Genomic DNA, 22,252 nt, shown 5'->3' with positions numbered 1-22,252 from the left:
ACACACAAAGACAAAGATCCCCCTGTATAGCCTTAACAGACTGTAGGGGCAAGTGCTGTTAGCGAGCACCTATGAAGGCCGGAACGGTACACGAGGGGGTGGGTGGCCAGCACCACGCCCGACCGCCTTTGTCTCCCCAGTGGCAATGTTATCCACTGCACCAGCTACTCATTTGAGGCTTAGTCGACCTAGGGGAGGCCCAGAACCGGTTCAGATAATCGTCACTGGTGTTGGCCGTGAGCGGGAATCGAACCCGGGTCGCCAGGTTCATAGCGCAGCGCGCTAACCGCTACACTACCGCTCCGTGTGTACCTGTGTATGCAGGTACACATGTACACACTCACAGGTACTACTACACACTCACAGGTACACGTACACAGGTACGCACCTGCACAGGTACACGTACACACAGGTACACACGTATACACTCACAGGTACACGTACACACTCACAGGTACACGTACACAGGTACACACGTACACACTCACAGGTACACGTACACAGGTACACACAGATACACACGTGCACACTCACAGGTACACGTACACAGGTACACACAGGTACACACGTACACACTCACAGGTACACGTACACAGGTACACACAGGTACACACAGGTACTAATACAGGTACACACAGGTACACACTCACAGGTACACGTACACAGGTACACGTACACACTCACAGGTACACGTACACAGGTACACGTACACAGGTACACGTACTAGTTACGGTACACACTTACACACTCGGGTACACACTCAGGTACACGTACACAGGTACACACTCACAGGTACACACAGGTACACACGTACACAGGTACACGTACACACTCACAGGTACTAGTACAGGTACACATAGGTACACACAGGTACACACACGTACACACTCACAGGTACACACAGGTGCACACAGGTACACACGTACATACTCACAGGTACACACGTACACACTCACAGGTACTAGTACACACTCACAGGTACACACGTACACACTCACAGGTACACACGTACACACTCACAGGTACACGTACACAGGTACGCACGTACACAGGTACACGTACACACTCACAGGTACTAGTTTCAGGTACACACAGGTACACACGTACACACTCACAGGTACACGTTCACAGGTACATACATACAAACATATACACGTACACACTCACAGTTACATTACACAGGTACATACACACATATACACGTACACACTCACAGGTACACGTACACAGGTACACGTACACACTCACAGGTACATACACACGCATACATGAACACACTCACAGGTACATGTACACAGGTACACGTACACACTCACAGGTACACGTACACAGGTACACACTCACAGGTACACACAGGTAGTAGTACAGGTACACACGTACACACTCACAGGTACACGTACACAGGTACACACAGGTACACACGTACACACTCACAGCTCCACGTACACAGGTACACACAGGTACACACTCACAGATACTAGTACAGGTACATACGTACACACTCACAGGTATACGTACACACTCACAGGTACTAGTACAGGTACACACAGGTACACACGTACACACTCACAGGTACACGTACACAGGTACACGTACACACTCACAGGTACTAGTACAGGTACACACGTACACACTCACAGGTACACGTACACAGGTACATGTACATACACACATACACGTTCACAGGTACATACACACATACACGTACACAGGTACATACACACATATACACGTACACACTCACAGGTACACGTACACAGGTACACGTACACACTCACAGGTACTAGTACAGGTACACACGTACACACTCACAGGTAGACGTACACAGGTAGATGTACATACACACATATACACGTTCACAGGTACATACACGCACATATACACGTACACACTCACAGGTACACGTACACAGGTACACGTACACAGGTACATACATATGCACGTTCACACTCACAGGTACATGTACACAGGTACATACATACACACATATACACGTACACACTCACAGGTACACGTACACAGGTACATACACACATATACACGTACACACTCACAGGTACACACTCACAGGTACACACTCACAGGTACACGTACACAGGTACACGTACACACTCACAGGTACATACACACACGTACACACGCATACATGTACACACTCACAGGTACATACACACACATACACGTACACACTCACAGGTACATATACACAGGTGCATACACACATATACACGTTCACACTCACAGGTACACGTACACAGGTACACGTACACACTCACAGGTACATACACACACATACACACGCATACATGTACACACTCACAGGTACACGTACACAGGTACACATACACACTCACAGGTACATACACACATATACACGTACACACTCACAGGTACTAGTACAGGTACACAGGTAGAGGTACACGTACACAGGTACTAGTACATGTACACAGGTACTAGTACAAGTACACAGGTACATGTACACAGGTACACAGGTACATGTACACAGGTACACGTACACACTCACAGGTACATATACACACTCACACGTACATACACACACGTACACGTACACAGATACAGGTACATGTACACACAGGTACAGGTACATACATATACACGTACACACTCACAGGTACACGTACACACTCACAAGTACTAGCACAGGTACAGGTACATGTACACAGGTACATGTACACACTCACAGGTACATGTACACACTCACAGGTACATGTACACGTACACACAGGTACATGTACACAGGTACACGTACACACTCGCAGGTACTTGTACAGGTACATACACACACGTACACACTCACAGGTACATACACACATATACAGGTACACACACATACAGGTACATATATACAGACACATACAGGTACACATATACACAGATACACACACATACAGGTACACATACGTACAGGTACACATGTGTACAGGTACGTAGCCAACCGTGTACACACATTCATGTGTACATATATACACACACATACACACAGATACACATACAGGTTCTGTATATAAAAGGTTACACACACGCATAGCTACATAGGTGCATAGTGCACACACACATACACAGGTACATACATACCTACACCTACATACACGCCTGTAGAGTAGGTAACATCACACCCACACACACATTCCTACAGTATACCTGTCCGATCTATAGACAGACGCACAGGTGTACACGGGGTGTACACGGGGGTGTACACGGGGGTGTGACATAGAGAAACATCGTCGCTGCTGTCACAACAATCACAGTGTCATTGATCGGATAGCGTCACCCACTCAAAGATCACTCACACCTCGCTTAAAGACGAGCCAGACTCACCCACCCTATCACTCACCCACTCACTCGCTCGCCCCCCCCCCACACACCCCCACACACTCACCCACACACTCACCCACCCACTGACTCTTACACTCAACTACCCACTCTTAGACTCACTCACCCATGCGCTCTTACACTCACTCACCCACCCACACACTCATTCGTACACCCACCCACACACTCACTCACCCACACACTCACTCACCCACCCACCCATTCTTACACTCACTCACCCACTCACTCACCCACGCACACACTCACTCACCCACCCACCCACACACTCACTCACCCACCCACTCATTATTTCACTCACTCACTCACTCACCCACTCACACACCCACGCACACAGTCACTCACCCACCCACACACTCATTCTTACACTCACCCACCCACACTCATTCTTACACTCACTCATCCACTCACTCACCCACGCACACAGTCACTCACCCACCCACACACTGATTCTTACACTCACCCACCCACCCAGACACTTATTCATACACTCACTCACACAGTCATCATCATTACACTCACTCACTCACCCACCCACTCACTCACCCACCCACACACTCACTCACCCACCCACTCATTCTTACACTCACTCACCCACTCACTCACCCACGCACACAATCACTCACCCACCCACACACTCATTCTTACACCCACCCACACACTCACTCACCCACCCACTCATTCTTACACTCACTCACCCACTCACTCACCCACTCACTCACCCACGCACACAGTCACTAACGCACCCACACACTAATTCTTACACTCACTCACCCACACACTCATTTTTACACCCACCCACACACTCACTCTTAAACCCACTCATTCTTACACTCACCCACTCACTCACTCACCCACCCACTCATTCTTACACCCACACACACACTCACTCACCCACTCACTCATTCTTACACTCACTCACCCACTCACTCACCCACGCACACACTGATTCTTACACTCACCCACCTACACACTCATTCATACACTCACTCACCCACAGTCATCATCATTATTACACTCCCTCATCCACCCACTCACTCGTACACTCACTCACCCACCCACATACAGAATTTCGTGCACACGTACACACATATACACTCACACAACTACACACAGGATACACTCTCTTGTATATATATACACACACACCCACAAATATACAGTGTATAGATGTACACCTGTGCACAGACACACTTATACATACGGTAGACACGTATACACCTGTGCACACATTACACCTGCACAAAGGTACATATACTGTATGCTCACGTACGCGACCTGCGCACACAGGTGGAGCCGGCTGGAACCATGGGATCAACCTGGTTCGTGCTACCTTTGGTCTGGGCTGCAATTGCAGGTGAGTGATAGAGAGACAGGCGTGGCACAGGTGAGATACAAATACACGTGAGATAGAGATGGTACATGGCCTAGTTTCAGGTAAAGTGGTTACACGTTTAAGCACGATACAGGTGAGACAGGGACAGGTGGGACACTGGAGATAGATGGGTACAGGTGAGACACGGGGTACAGGTGAGACAGGGTACAGGTGAGACACAGGTACAGGTAAAATGGGTACAGGTGAGACAGGGTACAGGTGAGACACAGGTACAGGTGAGAGACAGGTACAGGTAAAATGGGTACAGGTGAGACAGGGTACAGGTGAGACACAGGGTACAGGTGAGACACAGGTACAGGTAAAATGGGTACAGGTGAGACACAGGTACAGGTGAGACACAGGGTACAGGTGAGAGACAGGTACAGGTAAAATGGGTACAGGTGAGACACGGGTACAGGTTAGATGCAGGTACAGGTGAGACACAGGTACAGGCGAGAGATGGGTACAGGAGCGATGCAGGTATAAAGTGAGACGCAGTTAAAGGTGAGAGACAGGTACAGGCAAGAAAAGTACAGGTGAGACACGAGTACAGGTGAGACGCAGGTACAGGTGAGATGCGGGAACCAGGGGAGAGACTGGTTTTGAGTGGAGGGGCGAGTGGAGGGATGCGGTACCGGACACGATGATCTGACTCAAGTGAAACGACTCCAATGTAGAATCACGTTTTTGTTATTCGTCCAGGGGCCGCGTCCGTAATTCTCTTTGAAATGTGTTTTTCTTCTGCACCGCCTCTGTCCTGTCTGCCCGCGTGCAACGTGGAAGTCGTCCGCGGTTAACTCCCGCTGAGTTGATCCGATAACAAAATGGAACGCTCGCGTGTAGAGTTGCCTTGCTCTTGTGTGGCGTCGTCCTGGAGTCACTCGGAACGACGTTGATCGCGGGGTTAATGAGTTGGCTCCGTCTGTCCGTGACGTGGGGGGGTGTCACGGTAAGTCTGTAGAGTCGATCCGATACGAGTGGAAGTCTCGAGTGTAGAGTTACGTTGCTATTGGGGACTCGTCCAGGAGTAACTCGGAACGACGTTGATCGCGGGGTTAATGAGTTGGCTCCGTCTGTCCGTGACGTTGGGGGGGTCACGGTAAGTCTGTAGAGTCGATCCGATACGAGTGGAAGTCTCGAGTGTAGAGTTACGTTGCTATTTGGAACTCGTCCTGGAGTAACTCGGGACCACATTGACCGCGGAGTTAATGAGTTGGCTTCATATCGGTCTGTAACGTGGAGGTCACGGTTAACTCCTGTAGAGTTGATCCGATACGAATGGAACTCTCTAGTGTAGAATCGCCTTGCTATCTGCAGACTCGCCCTGGATAAAACCCGGAACCACATTGGACGCAGGGTTTAATGAGTTGGTGCCTTCCGTCCGTCCGTCCGTCTGTGTAAAGCGGGGATTTGGACTCCTGTCGCAGTAATCTGCGCGACCGATCGCAGATCGTACGGCGACAACCTCGTGCCAACGTCGCCGCAGCCTCAATAGTGGCAGCAACAAAGGTTCCCGCTTACAGGAGGCTCGATTATCCTTGCCGGCAAGGACAGCCTTGGATAAGGAAAAAAAATAAAAATTTTGGTGGATCTCTATGCCAAAAAAAATCCAACCCCACTCGCATAGAGGTATAGATTAAGAACGAACACGAACCATCGACGCAGGTGCTCAGCGGTAACACTTTCCTGGCCCGCGCCGCCCAGCAGAGAAGCCGGCCCACCACGTGGATGACAGCAGAGCCACGCCTCTCAACGTCAATCAAACTCCGCCCCCAACCGTCGTCGCAAAGATATTGCAACTACTGTACTGTGGAGGCGACCGCGTGGAGTTCGTATTAAACCGGGAGCAACGTATTTGTTCGGTTTTTCAAGCACCGCCCGTGACTTGTAAATAAACATTTGCACGAATAACAATGCGTGTGTAACTGTTTTTAGATGAGGGGGGTGGGGGGAATCTGTGAGTTATTAATTTATGTCTGGCGTGCTTAGTGTAAGTCTTTTTACACGCTTTCTGTTAACTCTATCGTTGTTAATGTCGTCGTCGTAATTGTTGTCGCCTCAAATCTTGTAACTCAATTGTAACCCACTTCCAAATGTGGTATCGACTGCAAACTTGCTATACTTATGTCATGCTGATGACAATACTATATTCTATCATTAAAAATATATATTTTTTTAACATTCTTTTTTTTAATATATATATGTTATGTTTCGGCTTGGGTATAATTGTCCACGCTCAACTGACGTTGGCTGTAATTGGCCACGGTCAACTGACGTTGGCTCTAATTGGCCACGCTCAACTGACGTTGGCTGTGATTGGCCACGGTCCCCTTACGCTGTGGCAAGCTTCGGGGCAACTTCCTGGAGTCGTGGAGTTCTTACATTACTAGTACATTTCATAAAAGCGTGTTTTGAAAAAGGTAAAAAAAAAAATTACTAATTATTAAGGGAACACGTGGTGTCTCGGTTGTTGTCTGTGACTGTTTTTCTTTGCCGTGGGGTTTTGTTACTATCCCTTTCCCAAGCTTGAGAATTGATGATGGTGATGATGATGAACTTGTATACTTTATTTATTTAAGGGGCACGCCACGGTGGTAGTGATGTTATCTTCCTGGCCTGGTATGCGGGGAGGTCGGGGGTTGGATCTCGACTCTGATGATGCCTGTTCTATATCTGGAGTTTACTTGGACCTCTCCCCATGGTAAAACGTTAACAACCTCGCCTGGTATACAGGACGTCGTGGGTTCGATCCAGACCCTGACAAATGCCTGCTGTAGATTTGGAGTTTCCGTGTCTCTCATTATCATCATCATCACGCTGGCTAGGAGATGTTGACTACTTCGCCTGGTCTACAGGAGATCGTGGGTTCGATCCCGACCCTGACGCCTGCTGCTGCTGCTGTATATTTGGAGCTTGCGGTGTCTCTCTCTCCGTGGTCACGTGGATTTTTCCCGGGCCCTCCGGTTTTTCCCTCCACGTTTAGAAGAACATGCGTTTATACTCTTTAGATAAGTTTGCAGCGATAAATGTCCAAATGATGAGAGCCAATTTGTTGAGCCGCGACCATTTGTGGCCAGGTCGCGTTTGCAAAATGAGTTAAAAGTTCAGTGGGGGCTTTGGCTGGCATAATGGGGAATTGTTTAGTGTTGTACTTGTATGTGTGTTGGGTGCTTTGTTTACCTTACTTGTACTCTGTACTCTAATCTCGTTTTTTTATTGTTGTTGGAACGTTCTGGACCCCGACTAGACATCAGGTTTCTCCTGCAGTCTAAAAGAATGTTCTGATTTTAATCCGCAAATGGGATAAACCACACGCAGATAATCAAGTCGGTTTTTGCGACAAATATCCATATTATAGTTTTTTGTGGCTTAGATCACGTAAATATAAATGTGTCATTAAACCCGCCACCACCCGACACAGCCAATTAGGGAGGTTGTGTCATGTAAATGGAACGTGCCAATTCGTTACTAGTACAGCACTAGTGTATAGTGTATTATATAGTGTAGTATACTACTACAGCACCAGTGCATAGTGTAGTGTATAGTGTAGTGTATAGTGTAGTATACTAGTACAGGACTAGTGTATAGTGTAGTATACTAGTACAGCACTCGTGTATAGTGTAGTGTATAGTATACTAGTACAGCACTAGTGTAAAGTGCAGTGTATAGTGTAGTGTATAGTGTAGTATACTACTACAGCACCAGTGCATAGTGTAGTGTATAGTGTAGTGTATAGTGTAGTATACTAGTACAGCACTCGTGTATAGTGTAGTGTATAGTATACTAGTACAGCTCTAGTGTATAGTGTAGTGTATAGTGTAGTATACTAGTACAGCACCAGTGTATAGTGTAGTGTATAATGTAGTGTATAGTGTAGTATACTAGTACAGCACTCGTGTATAGTGTATAGTATACTAGTACAGCACTAGTGTATAGTGTAGTATACTAGTGTATACTGTAGTGTACAGTAGTGTAGTGAATAGTCGTGTAGTGTATAGTGTAGTTTATAGTAGTATAGTGTAGTGTATAGTAGTATATTGTATAGTGTAGTGTATAGTGTAGAATACTAGTACAGCACTAGTATATAGTGTAGTGTATAGTAGTATATTGTATAGTGTAGTGTATAGTGTAGAATACTAGTACAGCACTAGTATATAGTGTAGTATATCGTGTATAGTGGTGTAGTGTATAGTGTAGTTTACTAGTGCAGCACTAGTGTATTGTGTATAGTGGTGTAGTGTATAGTGTAGTTTACTAGTGCAGCACTAGTGTATAGTGTATTGTGTATAGTAGTGTATAGTGTAGTATACTAGTACAGCACTCGTGTGTAGTGTATAGTATACTAGTACAGCACTAGTGTATAGTGTAGTATACTAGTGTATACTGTAGTGTACAGTAGTGTAGTGTATAGTCGTGTAGTGTATAGTGTAGTTTATAGTAGTATAGTGTAGTGTATAGTAGTATATTGTATAGTGTAGTGTATAGTGTAGAATACTAGTACAGCACTAGTATATAGTGTAGTGTATTGTGTATAGTGGTGTAGTGTATAGTGTAGTTTACTAGTGCAGCACTAGTGTATAGTGTATTGTGTATAGTAGTGTATAGTGTAGTATACTAGTACAACACTAGTGTATAGTGTAGTGTATTGTGTATAGTATTGTAGTGTATAGTGTAGTATACTAGTACAGCACTCGTGTATAGTGTAGTGTATTGTGTAGTATACTAGTACAGCACTCGTGTATAGTGTAGTGTATTGTGTATATTAGTGTAGTGTATAGTATACTCCTACAGCATACCTGTTGTGTGTTGGAGAGAAAACCCAGAACATTTACAATCTGAGTACGACATTTTGCTAGTTTTTACAACTAGCTTCAATAATCATCAAGAGTGCTGAATATATTTACACAACCAGCTTTGCCTTTGCAATGTTCTTAGGGTTCCAGAGATTCCAAACGCATCGTACGGCATGTACACTAACACGGGGGAATGGCTTTAAAAGTTGTCTAAGCTCCTGCAGATGTAGATGCCACTGGTTCTTCACGTTCTGCGGATGTAAATGCCACTGGTTCTTCACGTTCTGCAGATGTAGATGCCACTGGTTCTGCAGATGTAGATGCCACTGGTTTTTCACGTTCTGCAGATGTAGATGCCACTGGTTCTTCACGTTCTGTAGATATAGATGCCACTGGTTCTTCACGTTATGCAGATAAAGATGCCACTGCTTCTTCACGTTCTGTAGATGTATATGTCACTGGTTTTTCACGTTCTGCAGATTTAGATGCCACTGGTTTTTCACGTTCTGCAGATTTAGATGTCACTGGTTCTTCACGTTTTGTAGATGCCACTGGTTCTTCACGTTCTGTAGATGTAGATGCCACTGGTTCTTCACGTTCTGCAGATGTAGATGCCACTGGTTCTTCACGTTCTGCAGATGTAGATGCCACTGGTTTTTCACGTTCTGCAGATGTAGATGCCACTGGTTTTTCACGTTCTGCAGATGTAGATGCCACTGGTTCTTCACGTTCTGTAGATATAGATGCCACTGGTTCTTCACGTTATGCAGATAAAGATGCCACTGCTTCTTCACGTTCTGTAGATGTATATGCCACTGGTTCTTCACGTTCTGTAGATGTAGATGCCACTGGTTTTTCACGTTCTGCAGATTTAGATGCCACTGGTTTTTCACGTTCTGCAGATTTAGATGTCACTGGTTCTTCACGTTCTGTAGATGTAGATGCCACTGGTTCTTCACGTTCTGTAGATGTAGATGCCACTGGTTATTCACGTTATGCAGATGTAGATGCCACTGGTTCTTTACGTCCTGCAGATGTAGATGCCACTGGTTCTTCACGTTTTGCAGATGTAGATGCCCCTGGTTCTTCACATTCTGCAGATGTAGATGCCACTGGTTCTTCACGTTCTGTAGATATAGATGCCACTGGTTCTTCACGTTATGCAGATATAGATGCCACTGATTCTTCACGTTCTGTAAATGTAGATGCCACTGGTTCTTCACGTTCTGCAGATTTGGATGCCACTGGTTCTTCACGTTCTGTAGATGCCACTGGTTCTTCACGTTCTGTAGATGTAGATGCCACTGGTTCTTCACGTTCTGTAGATGTAGATGCCACTGGTTCTCCACGTTCTGTAGATGTAGATGCCACTGGTTCTTCGCGTTATGCAGATGTAGATGCCACAGGTTCTTCACGTTCTGCAGATGTAGATGCCACTGGTTCTTCACGTTCTGTAGATATAGATGCCACTGGTTCTTCACGTTATGCAGATATAGATGCCACTGGTTCTTCACGTTCTGTAGATTTAGATGCCACTGGTTCTGCAGATTTAGATGCCACTGGTTCTTCACGTTCTGTAGATGCCACTGGTTCTTCACGTTCTGCAGATGTAGATGCCACTGGTTCTTCACGTTCTGCAGATGCAGATGCCACTGGTTCTTCACGTTCTGCAGATGTAGATGCCACTGGTTTTTCACGTTCTGCAGATGTAGATGCCACTAGTTCTTCACGTTCTGTAGATATAGATGCCACTGGTTCTTCACGTTATGCAGATAAAGATGCCACTGCTTCTTCACGTTCTGTAGATGTAGATGCCACTGGTTCTTCACGTTCTGTAGATGTCGATGCCACTGGTTTTTCACGTTCTGCAGATTTAGATGTCACTGGTTTTTCACGTTCTGCAGATTTAGATGCCACTGGTTCTTCACGTTTTGTAGATGCCACTGGTTCTTCACGTTCTGTAGATGTAGATGCCACTGGTTCTTCACGTTCTGTAGATGTAGATGCCACTGGTTCTTCACGTTATGCAGATGTAGATGCCACTGGTTCTTTACGTCCTGCAGATGTAGATGCCACTGGTTCTTCACGTTTTGCAGATGTAGATGCCCCTGGTTCTTCACGTTCTGCAGATGTAGATGCCACTGGTTCTTCACGTTCTGTAGATATAGATGCCACTGGTTCTTCACGTTATGCAGATATAGATGCCACTGATTCTTCACGTTCTGTAGATGTAGATGCCACTGGTTCTTCACGTTCTGCAGATTTAGATGCCACTGGTTCTTCACGTTCTGTAGATGCCACTGGTTCTTCACGTTCTGTAGATGTAGATGCCACTGGTTCTTCACGTTCTGTAGATGTAGATGCCACTGGTTCTCCACGTTCTGTAGATGTAGATGCCACTGGTTCTTCGCGTTATGCAGATGTAGATGCCACAGGTTCTTCACGTTCTGCAGATGTAGATGCCACTGGTTCTTCACGTTCTGTAGATATAGATGCCACTGGTTCTTCACGTTATGCAGATATAGATGCCACTGGTTCTTCACGTTCTGTAGATTTAGATGCCACTGGTTCTGCAGATTTAGATGCCACTGGTTCTTCACGTTCTGTAGATGCCACTGGTTCTTCACGTTCTGCAGATGTAGATGCCACTGGTTCTTCACGTTCTGCAGATGCAGATGCCACTGGTTCTTCACGTTCTGCAGATGTAGATGCCACTGGTTTTTCACGTTCTGCAGATGTAGATGCCACTAGTTCTTCACGTTCTGTAGATATAGATGCCACTGGTTCTTCACGTTATGCAGATAAAGATGCCACTGCTTCTTCACGTTCTGTAGATGTAGATGCCACTGGTTCTTCACGTTCTGTAGATGTCGATGCCACTGGTTTTTCACGTTCTGCAGATTTAGATGTCACTGGTTTTTCACGTTCTGCAGATTTAGATGCCACTGGTTCTTCACGTTTTGTAGATGCCACTGGTTCTTCACGTTCTGTAGATGTAGATGCCACTGGTTCTTCACGTTCTGTAGATGTAGATGCCACTGGTTCTTCACGTTATGCAGATGTAGATGCCACTGGTTCTTTACGTCCTGCAGATGTAGATGTCACTGGTTCTTCACGTTTTGCAGATGTAGATGCCCCTGGTTCTTCACGTTCTGCAGATGTAGATGCCACTGGTTCTTCACGTTCTGTAGATATAGATGCCACTGGTTCTTCACGTTATGCAGATATAGATGCCACTGATTCTTCACGTTCTGTAGATGTAGATGCCACTGGTTCTTCACGTTCTGCAGATTTAGATGCCACTGGTTCTTCACGTTCTGTAGATGCCACTGGTTCTTCACGTTCTGTAGATGTAGATGCCACTGGTTCTTCACGTTCTGTAGATGTAGATGCCACTGGTTCTCCACGTTCTGTAGATGTAGATGCCACTGGTTCTTCGCGTTATGCAGATGTAGATGCCACAGGTTCTTCACGTTCTGCAGATGTAGATGCCACTGGTTCTTCACGTTCTGTAGATATAGATGCCACTGGTTCTTCACGTTATGCAGATATAGATGCCACTGGTTCTTCACGTTCTGTAGATTTAGATGCCACTGGTTCTGCAGATTTAGATGCCACTGGTTCTTCACGTTCTGTAGATGCCACTGGTTCTTCACGTTCTGTAGATGTAGATGCCACTGGTTCTTTACGTTATGCAGATGTAGATGCCACTGGTTCTTCACGTCCTGCAGATGTAGATGCCACTGGTTCTTCACGTTCTGTAGATGTAGATGCCACTGGTTCTTAACGTTCTGTAGATGCCACTGGTTCTTCACGTAATGCAGATGTAGATGCCACTGGTTCTTCACGTTCTGTAGATGTAGATGCCACTGGTTCTTCACGTTCTGCAGAAATATATGCCACTGGTCCTTCACGTTATGCAGATATAGATGCCACTGGTTCTTCACGTTCTGTAGATGTAGATGCCACTGGTTCTTCACGTTCTGCAGATTTAGATGCCACTGGTTCTTCACGTTCTGTAGATGCCACTGGTTCTTCACGTTCTGTAGATGTAGATGCCACTGGTTCTTCACCTTCTGTAGATGTAGATGCCACTGGTTCTTCACGTTATGCAGATGTAGATGCCACGGGTTCTTCATGTCCTGCAGATGTAGATGCCACTGGTTCTTCACGTTCTGTAGATGTAGATGCCACTGGTTCTTCACGTTCTGTAGATGTCGATGCCACTGGTTTTTCACGTTCTGCAGATTTAGATGTCACTGGTTTTTCACGTTCTGCAGATTTAGATGCCACTGGTTCTTCACGTTTTGTAGATGCCACTGGTTCTTCACGTTCTGTAGATGTAGATGCCACTGGTTCTTCACGTTCTGTAGATGTAGATGCCACTGGTTCTTCACGTTATGCAGATGTAGATGCCACTGGTTCTTTACGTCCTGCAGATGTAGATGCCACTGGTTCTTCACGTTTTGCAGATGTAGATGCCCCTGGTTCTTCACGTTCTGCAGATGTAGATGCCACTGGTTCTTCACGTTCTGTAGATATAGATGCCACTGGTTCTTCACGTTATGCAGATATAGATGCCACTGATTCTTCACGTTCTGTAGATGTAGATGCCACTGGTTCTTCACGTTCTGCAGATTTAGATGCCACTGGTTCTTCACGTTCTGTAGATGCCACTGGTTCTTCACGTTCTGTAGATGTAGATGCCACTGGTTCTTCACGTTCTGTAGATGTAGATGCCACTGGTTCTCCACGTTCTGCAGATGTAGATGCCACTGGTTCTTCGCGTTATGCAGATGTAGATGCCACAGGTTCTTCACGTTCTGCAGATGTAGATGCCACTGGTTCTTCACGTTCTGTAGATATAGATGCCACTGGTTCTTCACGTTATGCAGATATAGATGCCACTGGTTCTTCACGTTCTGTAGATTTAGATGCCACTGGTTCTGCAGATTTAGATGCCACTGGTTCTTCACGTTCTGTAGATGCCACTGGTTCTTCACGTTCTGCAGATGTAGATGCCACTGGTTCTTCACGTTCTGCAGATGCAGATGCCACTGGTTCTTCACGTTCTGCAGATGTAGATGCCACTGGTTTTTCACGTTCTGCAGATGTAGATGCCACTAGTTCTTCACGTTCTGTAGATATAGATGCCACTGGTTCTTCACGTTATGCAGATAAAGATGCCACTGCTTCTTCACGTTCTGTAGATGTAGATGCCACTGGTTCTTCACGTTCTGTAGATGTCGATGCCACTGGTTTTTCACGTTCTGCAGATTTAGATGTCACTGGTTTTTCACGTTCTGCAGATTTAGATGCCACTGGTTCTTCACGTTTTGTAGATGCCACTGGTTCTTCACGTTCTGTAGATGTAGATGCCACTGGTTCTTCACGTTCTGTAGATGTAGATGCCACTGGTTCTTCACGTTATGCAGATGTAGATGCCACTGGTTCTTTACGTCCTGCAGATGTAGATGCCACTGGTTCTTCACGTTTTGCAGATGTAGATGCCCCTGGTTCTTCACGTTCTGCAGATGTAGATGCCACTGGTTCTTAACGTTCTGTAGATATAGATGCCACTGGTTCTTCACGTTATGCAGATATAGATGCCACTGATTCTTCACGTTCTGTAGATGTAGATGCCACTGGTTCTTCACGTTCTGCAGATTTAGATGCCACTGGTTCTTCACGTTCTGTAGATGCCACTGGTTCTTCACGTTCTGTAGATGTAGATGCCACTGGTTCTTCACGTTCTGTAGATGTAGATGCCACTGGTTCTCCACGTTCTGTAGATGTAGATGCCACTGGTTCTTCGCGTTATGCAGATGTAGATGCCACAGGTTCTTCACGTTCTGCAGATGTAGATGCCACTGGTTCTTCACGTTCTGTAGATATAGATGCCACTGGTTCTTCACGTTATGCAGATATAGATGCCACTGGTTCTTCACGTTCTGTAGATTTAGATGCCACTGGTTCTGCAGATTTAGATGCCACTGGTTCTTCACGTTCTGTAGATGCCACTGGTTCTTCACGTTCTGTAGATGTAGATGCCACTGGTTCTTTACGTTATGCAGATGTAGATGCCACTGGTTCTTCACGTCCTGCAGATGTAGATGCCACTGGTTCTTCACGTTCTGTAGATGTAGATGCCACTGGTTCTTAACGTTCTGTAGATGCCACTGGTTCTTCACGTAATGCAGATGTAGATGCCACTGGTTCTTCACGTTCTGTAGATGTAGATGCCACTGGTTCTTCACGTTCTGCAGAAATATATGCCACTGGTCCTTCACGTTATGCAGATATAGATGCCACTGGTTCTTCACGTTCTGTAGATGTAGATGCCACTGGTTCTTCACGTTCTGCAGATTTAGATGCCACTGGTTCTTCACGTTCTGTAGATGCCACTGGTTCTTCACGTTCTGTAGATGTAGATGCCACTGGTTCTTCACCTTCTGTAGATGTAGATGCCACTGGTTCTTCACGTTATGCAGATGTAGATGCCACGGGTTCTTCATGTCCTGCAGATGTAGATGCCACTGGTTCTTCACGTTCTGTAGATGTAGATGCCACTGGTTCTTCACGTTCTGTAGATGCCACTGGTTCTTCACGTCCTGAAGATGTAGATGCCACTGGTTCTTCACGTTCTGTAGATGTAGATGCCACTGGTTCTTCACGTTCTGCAGAAATAGATGCCACTGATCCTTCACGTTATGCAGATATAGATGCCACTGCTTCTTCACGTTCTGTAGATGTAGATGCCACTGGTTCTTCACGTTCTGCAGATGTAGATGCCACTGGTCCTTCACGTTATGCAGATATAGATGCCACTGGTTCTTCACGTACTGTAGATGTAGATGCCACTGGTTCTTCACGTCCTGCAGATGTAGATGCCACTGGTTCTTCACGTTCTGCAGAAATAGATGTCACTGGTCCTTCACGTTATGCAGATATAGATGCCACTGCTTCTTCACGTTCTGTAGATGTAGATGCCACTGGTTCTTCACGTTCTGCAGATGTAGATGCCACTGGTCCTTCACGTTATGCAGATATAGATGCCACTGGTTCTTCACGTTTTTCAGATGTAGATGCCACTGGTTCTTCACGTTCTGCAGATGTAGATGCCACTGGCTCTTCACATTCTGTAGATATAGATGCCACTGGTTCTTCACGTTATGCAGATATAGACACCACTGGTTCTTCACGTTCTGTAGATGTAGATGCCACTGGTTCTTCACGTTCTGCAGATTTAGATGCCACTGGTTCTTCACGTTCTGTAGATGTAGATGCCACTGGTTCTTCACCTTCTGTAGATGTAGATGCCAGTGGTTCTTCACCTTCTGTAGATGTAGATGCCACTGTTTCTTCACGTTATGCAGATGTAGATGCCACTGGTTCTTTACGTCCTGCAGATGTAGATGCCACTGGTTCTTCACGTTCTGTAGATGCCACTGGTTCTTCACGTCCTGCAGATGTAGATGCCACTGGTTCTTCACGTTCTGTAGATGTAGATGCCACTGGTTATTCACGTTCTGTATATGTAGATGCCACTGGTTTCTAACGTTCTGTAGATGTAGATGCCACTGGTTCTTCACGTTCTGTAGATGTAGATGCCACTGGTTCTTCACGTTCTGCAGATGTAGATGCCACTGGTCCTTCACGTTATGCAGATATAGATGCCACTGGTTCTTCACGTTTTTCAGATGTAGATGCCACTGGTTCTTCACGTTCTGCAGATGTAGATGCCACTGGTTCTTCACGTTCTGTAGATGTAGATGCCACTGGTTCTTCACGTTCTGTAGATGTAGATGCCACTGGTTCTTAACATTCTGTAGATGCCAATGGTACTTCACGTTCTACAGATGTAGATGCCACTGGTTCTTCACGTTCTGTAGATGCCACTGGTTCTTCACGTTCTGTAGATGTAGATGCCATTGGTTCTTCACGTTCTGCAGATGTAGATGCCACTGGTTCTTCACGTTCTGCAGATGTAGATGCCACTGGTTCTTCACGTCCTGCAGATGTAGATGCCACTGGTTCTTCACGTTCTGTAGATGCCACTGGTTCTTCACGTCCTGCAGATGTAGATGCCACTGGTTCTTCACGTTCTGTAGATGTAGATGCCACTGGTTATTCACGTTCTGTAGATGTAAATGCCACTGGTTATTCACGTTCTGTATATGTAGATGCCACTGGTTCTTCACGTTCTGTAGATGTAGATGCCACTGGTTCTTCACGTTCTGCAGATGTAGATGCCACTGGTTCTTCACGTTCTGCAGATGTAGATGCCACTGGATCTTCACGTTCTGCAGATGTAGATGCCACTGGATCTTCACGTTCTGCAGATGTAGATGCCACTGGTTCTTCACGTTCTGCAGATGTAGATGCCACTGGTTCTTCATGTTCTGTAGATGTCGATGCCACTGGTTCTTCGCATTCTGCTAATGCAGATGCCACTGGTTCTTCACCTTCTGTAGATGCAAATGCCACTGGTCATTCACGTTCTGTAGGTGTAGATGCCACTGGTTCTTCGCGTTCTGTAGATGTAGATGCCACTGGTTCTTCACGTTCTGCAGATGTAGATGCCACTGGTTCTTCACGTTCTGCAGATGTAGATGCCACTGGTTCTTCACTTTCTGTAGATGTAGATGCCACTGGTTCTTCACGTTCTGTAGATGTAGATGCCACTGGTTCTTCACGTTCTGTAGATGTAGATGCCACTGGTTCTTAACATTCTGTAGATGCCAATGGTACTTCACGTTCTACAGATGTAGATGCCACTGGTTCTTCACGTTCTGTAGATGCCACTGGTTCTTCACGTTCTGTAGATGTAGATGCCATTGGTTCTTCACGTTCTGCAGATGTAGATGCCACTGGTTCTTCACGTTCTGCAGATGTAGATGCCACTGGTTCTTCACGTTCTGCAGATGTAGATGCCACTGGTTCTTCACGTTCTGCAAATGTAGATGCCACTGGTTCTTCACGTTCTGCAGATGTAGATGCCACTGGTTCTTCACGTTCTACAGATGTAGATGCCACTGGTTCTTCGCATTCTGCTGATGTAGATGCCACTGGTTCTTGACGTTCTGCAGATGTAGATGCCACTGGTTCTTCACGTTCTGCAGATGTAGATGCCACTGGTTTTTCACGTTCTGTAGATGTCGATGCCACTGGTTCTTCACGTTCTGTAGATGTAGATGCCACTGGTTCTTAACGTTCTGTAGATGCCAATGGTTCTTCACGTTCTGTAGATGTAGATGCCATTGGTTCTTCACGTTCTGTAGATGTAGATGCCACTTGTTCTTCACGTTATGCAGATGTAGATGCCACTGGTTCTTCACGTTCTATAGATGTAGATGCCACTGGTTCTTCACGTTCTGCAGATGTAGATGCCACTGGTTCTTCACGTTCTGCAGATGTAGATGCCACTGGTTCTTCACGTTGTGCAGATGTAGATGCCAGTGGTTCTTCACCTTCTGTAGATGTAGATGCCACTGTTTCTTCACGTTATGCAGATGTAGATGCCACTGGTTCTTTACGTCCTGCAGATGTAGATGCCACTGGTTCTTCACGTTCTGTAGATGCCACTGGTTCTTCACGTCCTGCAGATGTAGATGCCACTGGTTCTTCACGTTCTGTAGATGTAGATGCCACTGGTTATTCACGTTCTGTATATGTAGATGCCACTGGTTTCTAACGTTCTGTAGATGTAGATGCCACTGGTTCTTCACGTTCTGTAGATGTAGATGCCACTGGTTCTTCACGTTCTGCAGATGTAGATGCCACTGGTCCTTCACGTTATGCAGATATAGATGCCACTGGTTCTTCACGTTTTTCAGATGTAGATGCCACTGGTTCTTCACGTTCTGCAGATGTAGATGCCACTGGTTCTTCACGTTCTGTAGATGTAGATGCCACTGGTTCTTCACGTTCTGTAGATGTAGATGCCACTGGTTCTTAACATTCTGTAGATGCCAATGGTACTTCACGTTCTACAGATGTAGATGCCACTGGTTCTTCACGTTCTGTAGATGCCACTGGTTCTTCACGTTCTGTAGATGTAGATGCCATTGGTTCTTCACGTTCTGCAGATGTAGATGCCACTGGTTCTTCACGTTCTGCAGATGTAGATGCCACTGGTTCTTCACGTCCTGCAGATGTAGATGCCACTGGTTCTTCACGTTCTGTAGATGCCACTGGTTCTTCACGTCCTGCAGATGTAGATGCCACTGGTTCTTCACGTTCTGTAGATGTAGATGCCACTGGTTATTCACGTTCTGTAGATGTAAATGCCACTGGTTATTCACGTTCTGTATATGTAGATGCCACTGGTTCTTCACGTTCTGTAGATGTAGATGCCACTGGTTCTTCACGTTCTGCAGATGTAGATGCCACTGGTTCTTCACGTTCTGCAGATGTAGATGCCACTGGATCTTCACGTTCTGCAGATGTAGATGCCACTGGATCTTCACGTTCTGCAGATGTAGATGCCACTGGTTCTTCACGTTCTGCAGATGTAGATGCCACTGGTTCTTCATGTTCTGTAGATGTCGATGCCACTGGTTCTTCGCATTCTGCTAATGCAGATGCCACTGGTTCTTCACCTTCTGTAGATGCAAATGCCACTGGTCATTCACGTTCTGTAGGTGTAGATGCCACTGGTTCTTCGCGTTCTGTAGATGTAGATGCCACTGGTTCTTCACGTTCTGCAGATGTAGATGCCACTGGTTCTTCACGTTCTGCAGATGTAGATGCCACTGGTTCTTCACTTTCTGTAGATGTAGATGCCACTGGTTCTTCACGTTCTGTAGATGTAGATGCCACTGGTTCTTCACGTTCTGTAGATGTAGATGCCACTGGTTCTTAACATTCTGTAGATGCCAATGGTACTTCACGTTCTACAGATGTAGATGCCACTGGTTCTTCACGTTCTGTAGATGCCACTGGTTCTTCACGTTCTGTAGATGTAGATGCCATTGGTTCTTCACGTTCTGCAGATGTAGATGCCACTGGTTCTTCACGTTCTGCAGATGTAGATGCCACTGGTTCTTCACGTTCTGCAGATGTAGATGCCACTGGTTCTTCACGTTCTGCAAATGTAGATGCCACTGGTTCTTCACGTTCTGCAGATGTAGATGCCACTGGTTCTTCACGTTCTACAGATGTAGATGCCACTGGTTCTTCGCATTCTGCTGATGTAGATGCCACTGGTTCTTGACGTTCTGCAGATGTAGATGCCACTGGTTCTTCACGTTCTGCAGATGTAGATGCCACTGGTTTTTCACGTTCTGTAGATGTCGATGCCACTGGTTCTTCACGTTCTGTAGATGTAGATGCCACTGGTTCTTAACGTTCTGTAGATGCCAATGGTTCTTCACGTTCTGTAGATGTAGATGCCATTGGTTCTTCACGTTCTGTAGATGTAGATGCCACTTGTTCTTCACGTTATGCAGATGTAGATGCCACTGGTTCTTCACGTTCTATAGATGTAGATGCCACTGGTTCTTCACGTTCTGCAGATGTAGATGCCACTGGTTCTTCACGTTCTGCAGATGTAGATGCCACTGGTTCTTCACGTTGTGCAGATGTAGATGCCACCGGTTCTTCACGTTCTGCAGATGTAGATGCCACTGGTGTGTGTATGCCTTCCTGTGTGTGTGTATATATATCTGAGTGTGTGGGGAGCGGCGGTGTAGTGGTTAGCGCTACGCTGCGCTACGAACTCGGCCGCCCGAGTTCGACTCCATCTAACGGCCAACAACAGTGACGATTCCCTGAACCGGTTCTGGGCCTCCCCTAGGTCCACTCAAATGAGTACCTGGTGAGGTAAACATCGCCACTGGGGGAGACAAAGGCGGCCCGGCGTTGTGCTGGCCAACCACCTCCTCGTGTGCCCTACCGGCCTTAATATGTAGATGTCACTGGTTCTTCACGTTCTGCAGATGAGTGGGTGGGTGAGTGGGCGCTGCTACTCGCCAACAGCACTTGCCCCGACAGTCTGTTGAGGCTATACAGGTGGGGGGGGGGGTCTTTGCCTTTGTGCGCGTGTACATGCAACACGTTCAACGTACGTATAGCCACAGCGAGGAATTTCCCCGCCGTGGCTCGCTTGATCAACAACAACAACAAACGCCCACGTGTTATAGCCCCGACGATTCGTTCAACGTTTAGGCCGCGTCGACCTACGCGTTGCTGCTGCTGGTGCATTGTGGGTACTCTAGGTGTGTGTGTGTGCCCAGGACACGTCGGGCTATTTCCAGCCGCGTGATGTCAGTGCTGTTTTTAAAAAGGCGAAGTAACAAAGCCAACCTTGCTCCGCTTCATTTATTCATTTATTCTGAGGGCGGTTTCTTTTTTTTTTACGAATGCCTGAGGTTCGTAGAGCCAGGCCAAGGCACATTTAGGATTCTTGGGGGTTCATTGTTGAAGAGAGAGTGGTTGATGTGGTGGTGTGGTGAGGGGTTGAGTGAGTGGGTGGGTTAGGTGGTTGAGTGTTTGAGTGAGCGGGTGAGTGACTGGGTGGGTTAGTTGGGTGAGTGAACGGGTTAGTTGGGTTGAGTGAGGGGTTGAGTGAGTGGGTGGGTTCGTTGGGTGAGTGAGTGGGTGGGTTCGTTGGGTGAGTGAGTGGGTGGGTTAGTTGGGTGAGTGGGTGGGTTAGTTGGGTGAGTGGGTGGGTTAGTTGGGAATGGGTGAGGGGTTGAGTGAGTGGTTGAGTGGGTGGGTTCGTTGGGTGAGT

At 46.4% G+C, this 22,252-nt stretch overlaps 1 protein-coding gene across 1 annotated transcript in view; it reads left to right on the top strand.

Annotated features, from left to right (window-relative positions):
• The window catches only part of LOC116955893 (uncharacterized), an 83,525-nt gene that overhangs the window by 1,820 nt on the left and 59,453 nt on the right, over window positions 1-22,252 (top strand). Inside the window, exon 2 of the mRNA XM_032977227.2 lies at window positions 4,642-4,708. Coding sequence (XP_032833118.1) covers window positions 4,660-4,708 — 49 coding nt within the window. The 5' untranslated portion in view covers window positions 4,642-4,659. The remainder of the gene's footprint in view (window positions 1-4,641; window positions 4,709-22,252) is intronic.

This window comes from Petromyzon marinus, chromosome 62 (genome assembly GCF_048934315.1).
Source record: "Petromyzon marinus isolate PM22_M1 ecotype Great Lakes invasive population chromosome 62, UKy_Petmar_22M1.pri1.0, whole genome shotgun sequence".
NCBI lineage: Eukaryota > Metazoa > Chordata > Hyperoartia > Petromyzontiformes > Petromyzontidae > Petromyzon > Petromyzon marinus.
This window is presented reverse-complemented; position numbering and strand designations above follow the sequence as displayed.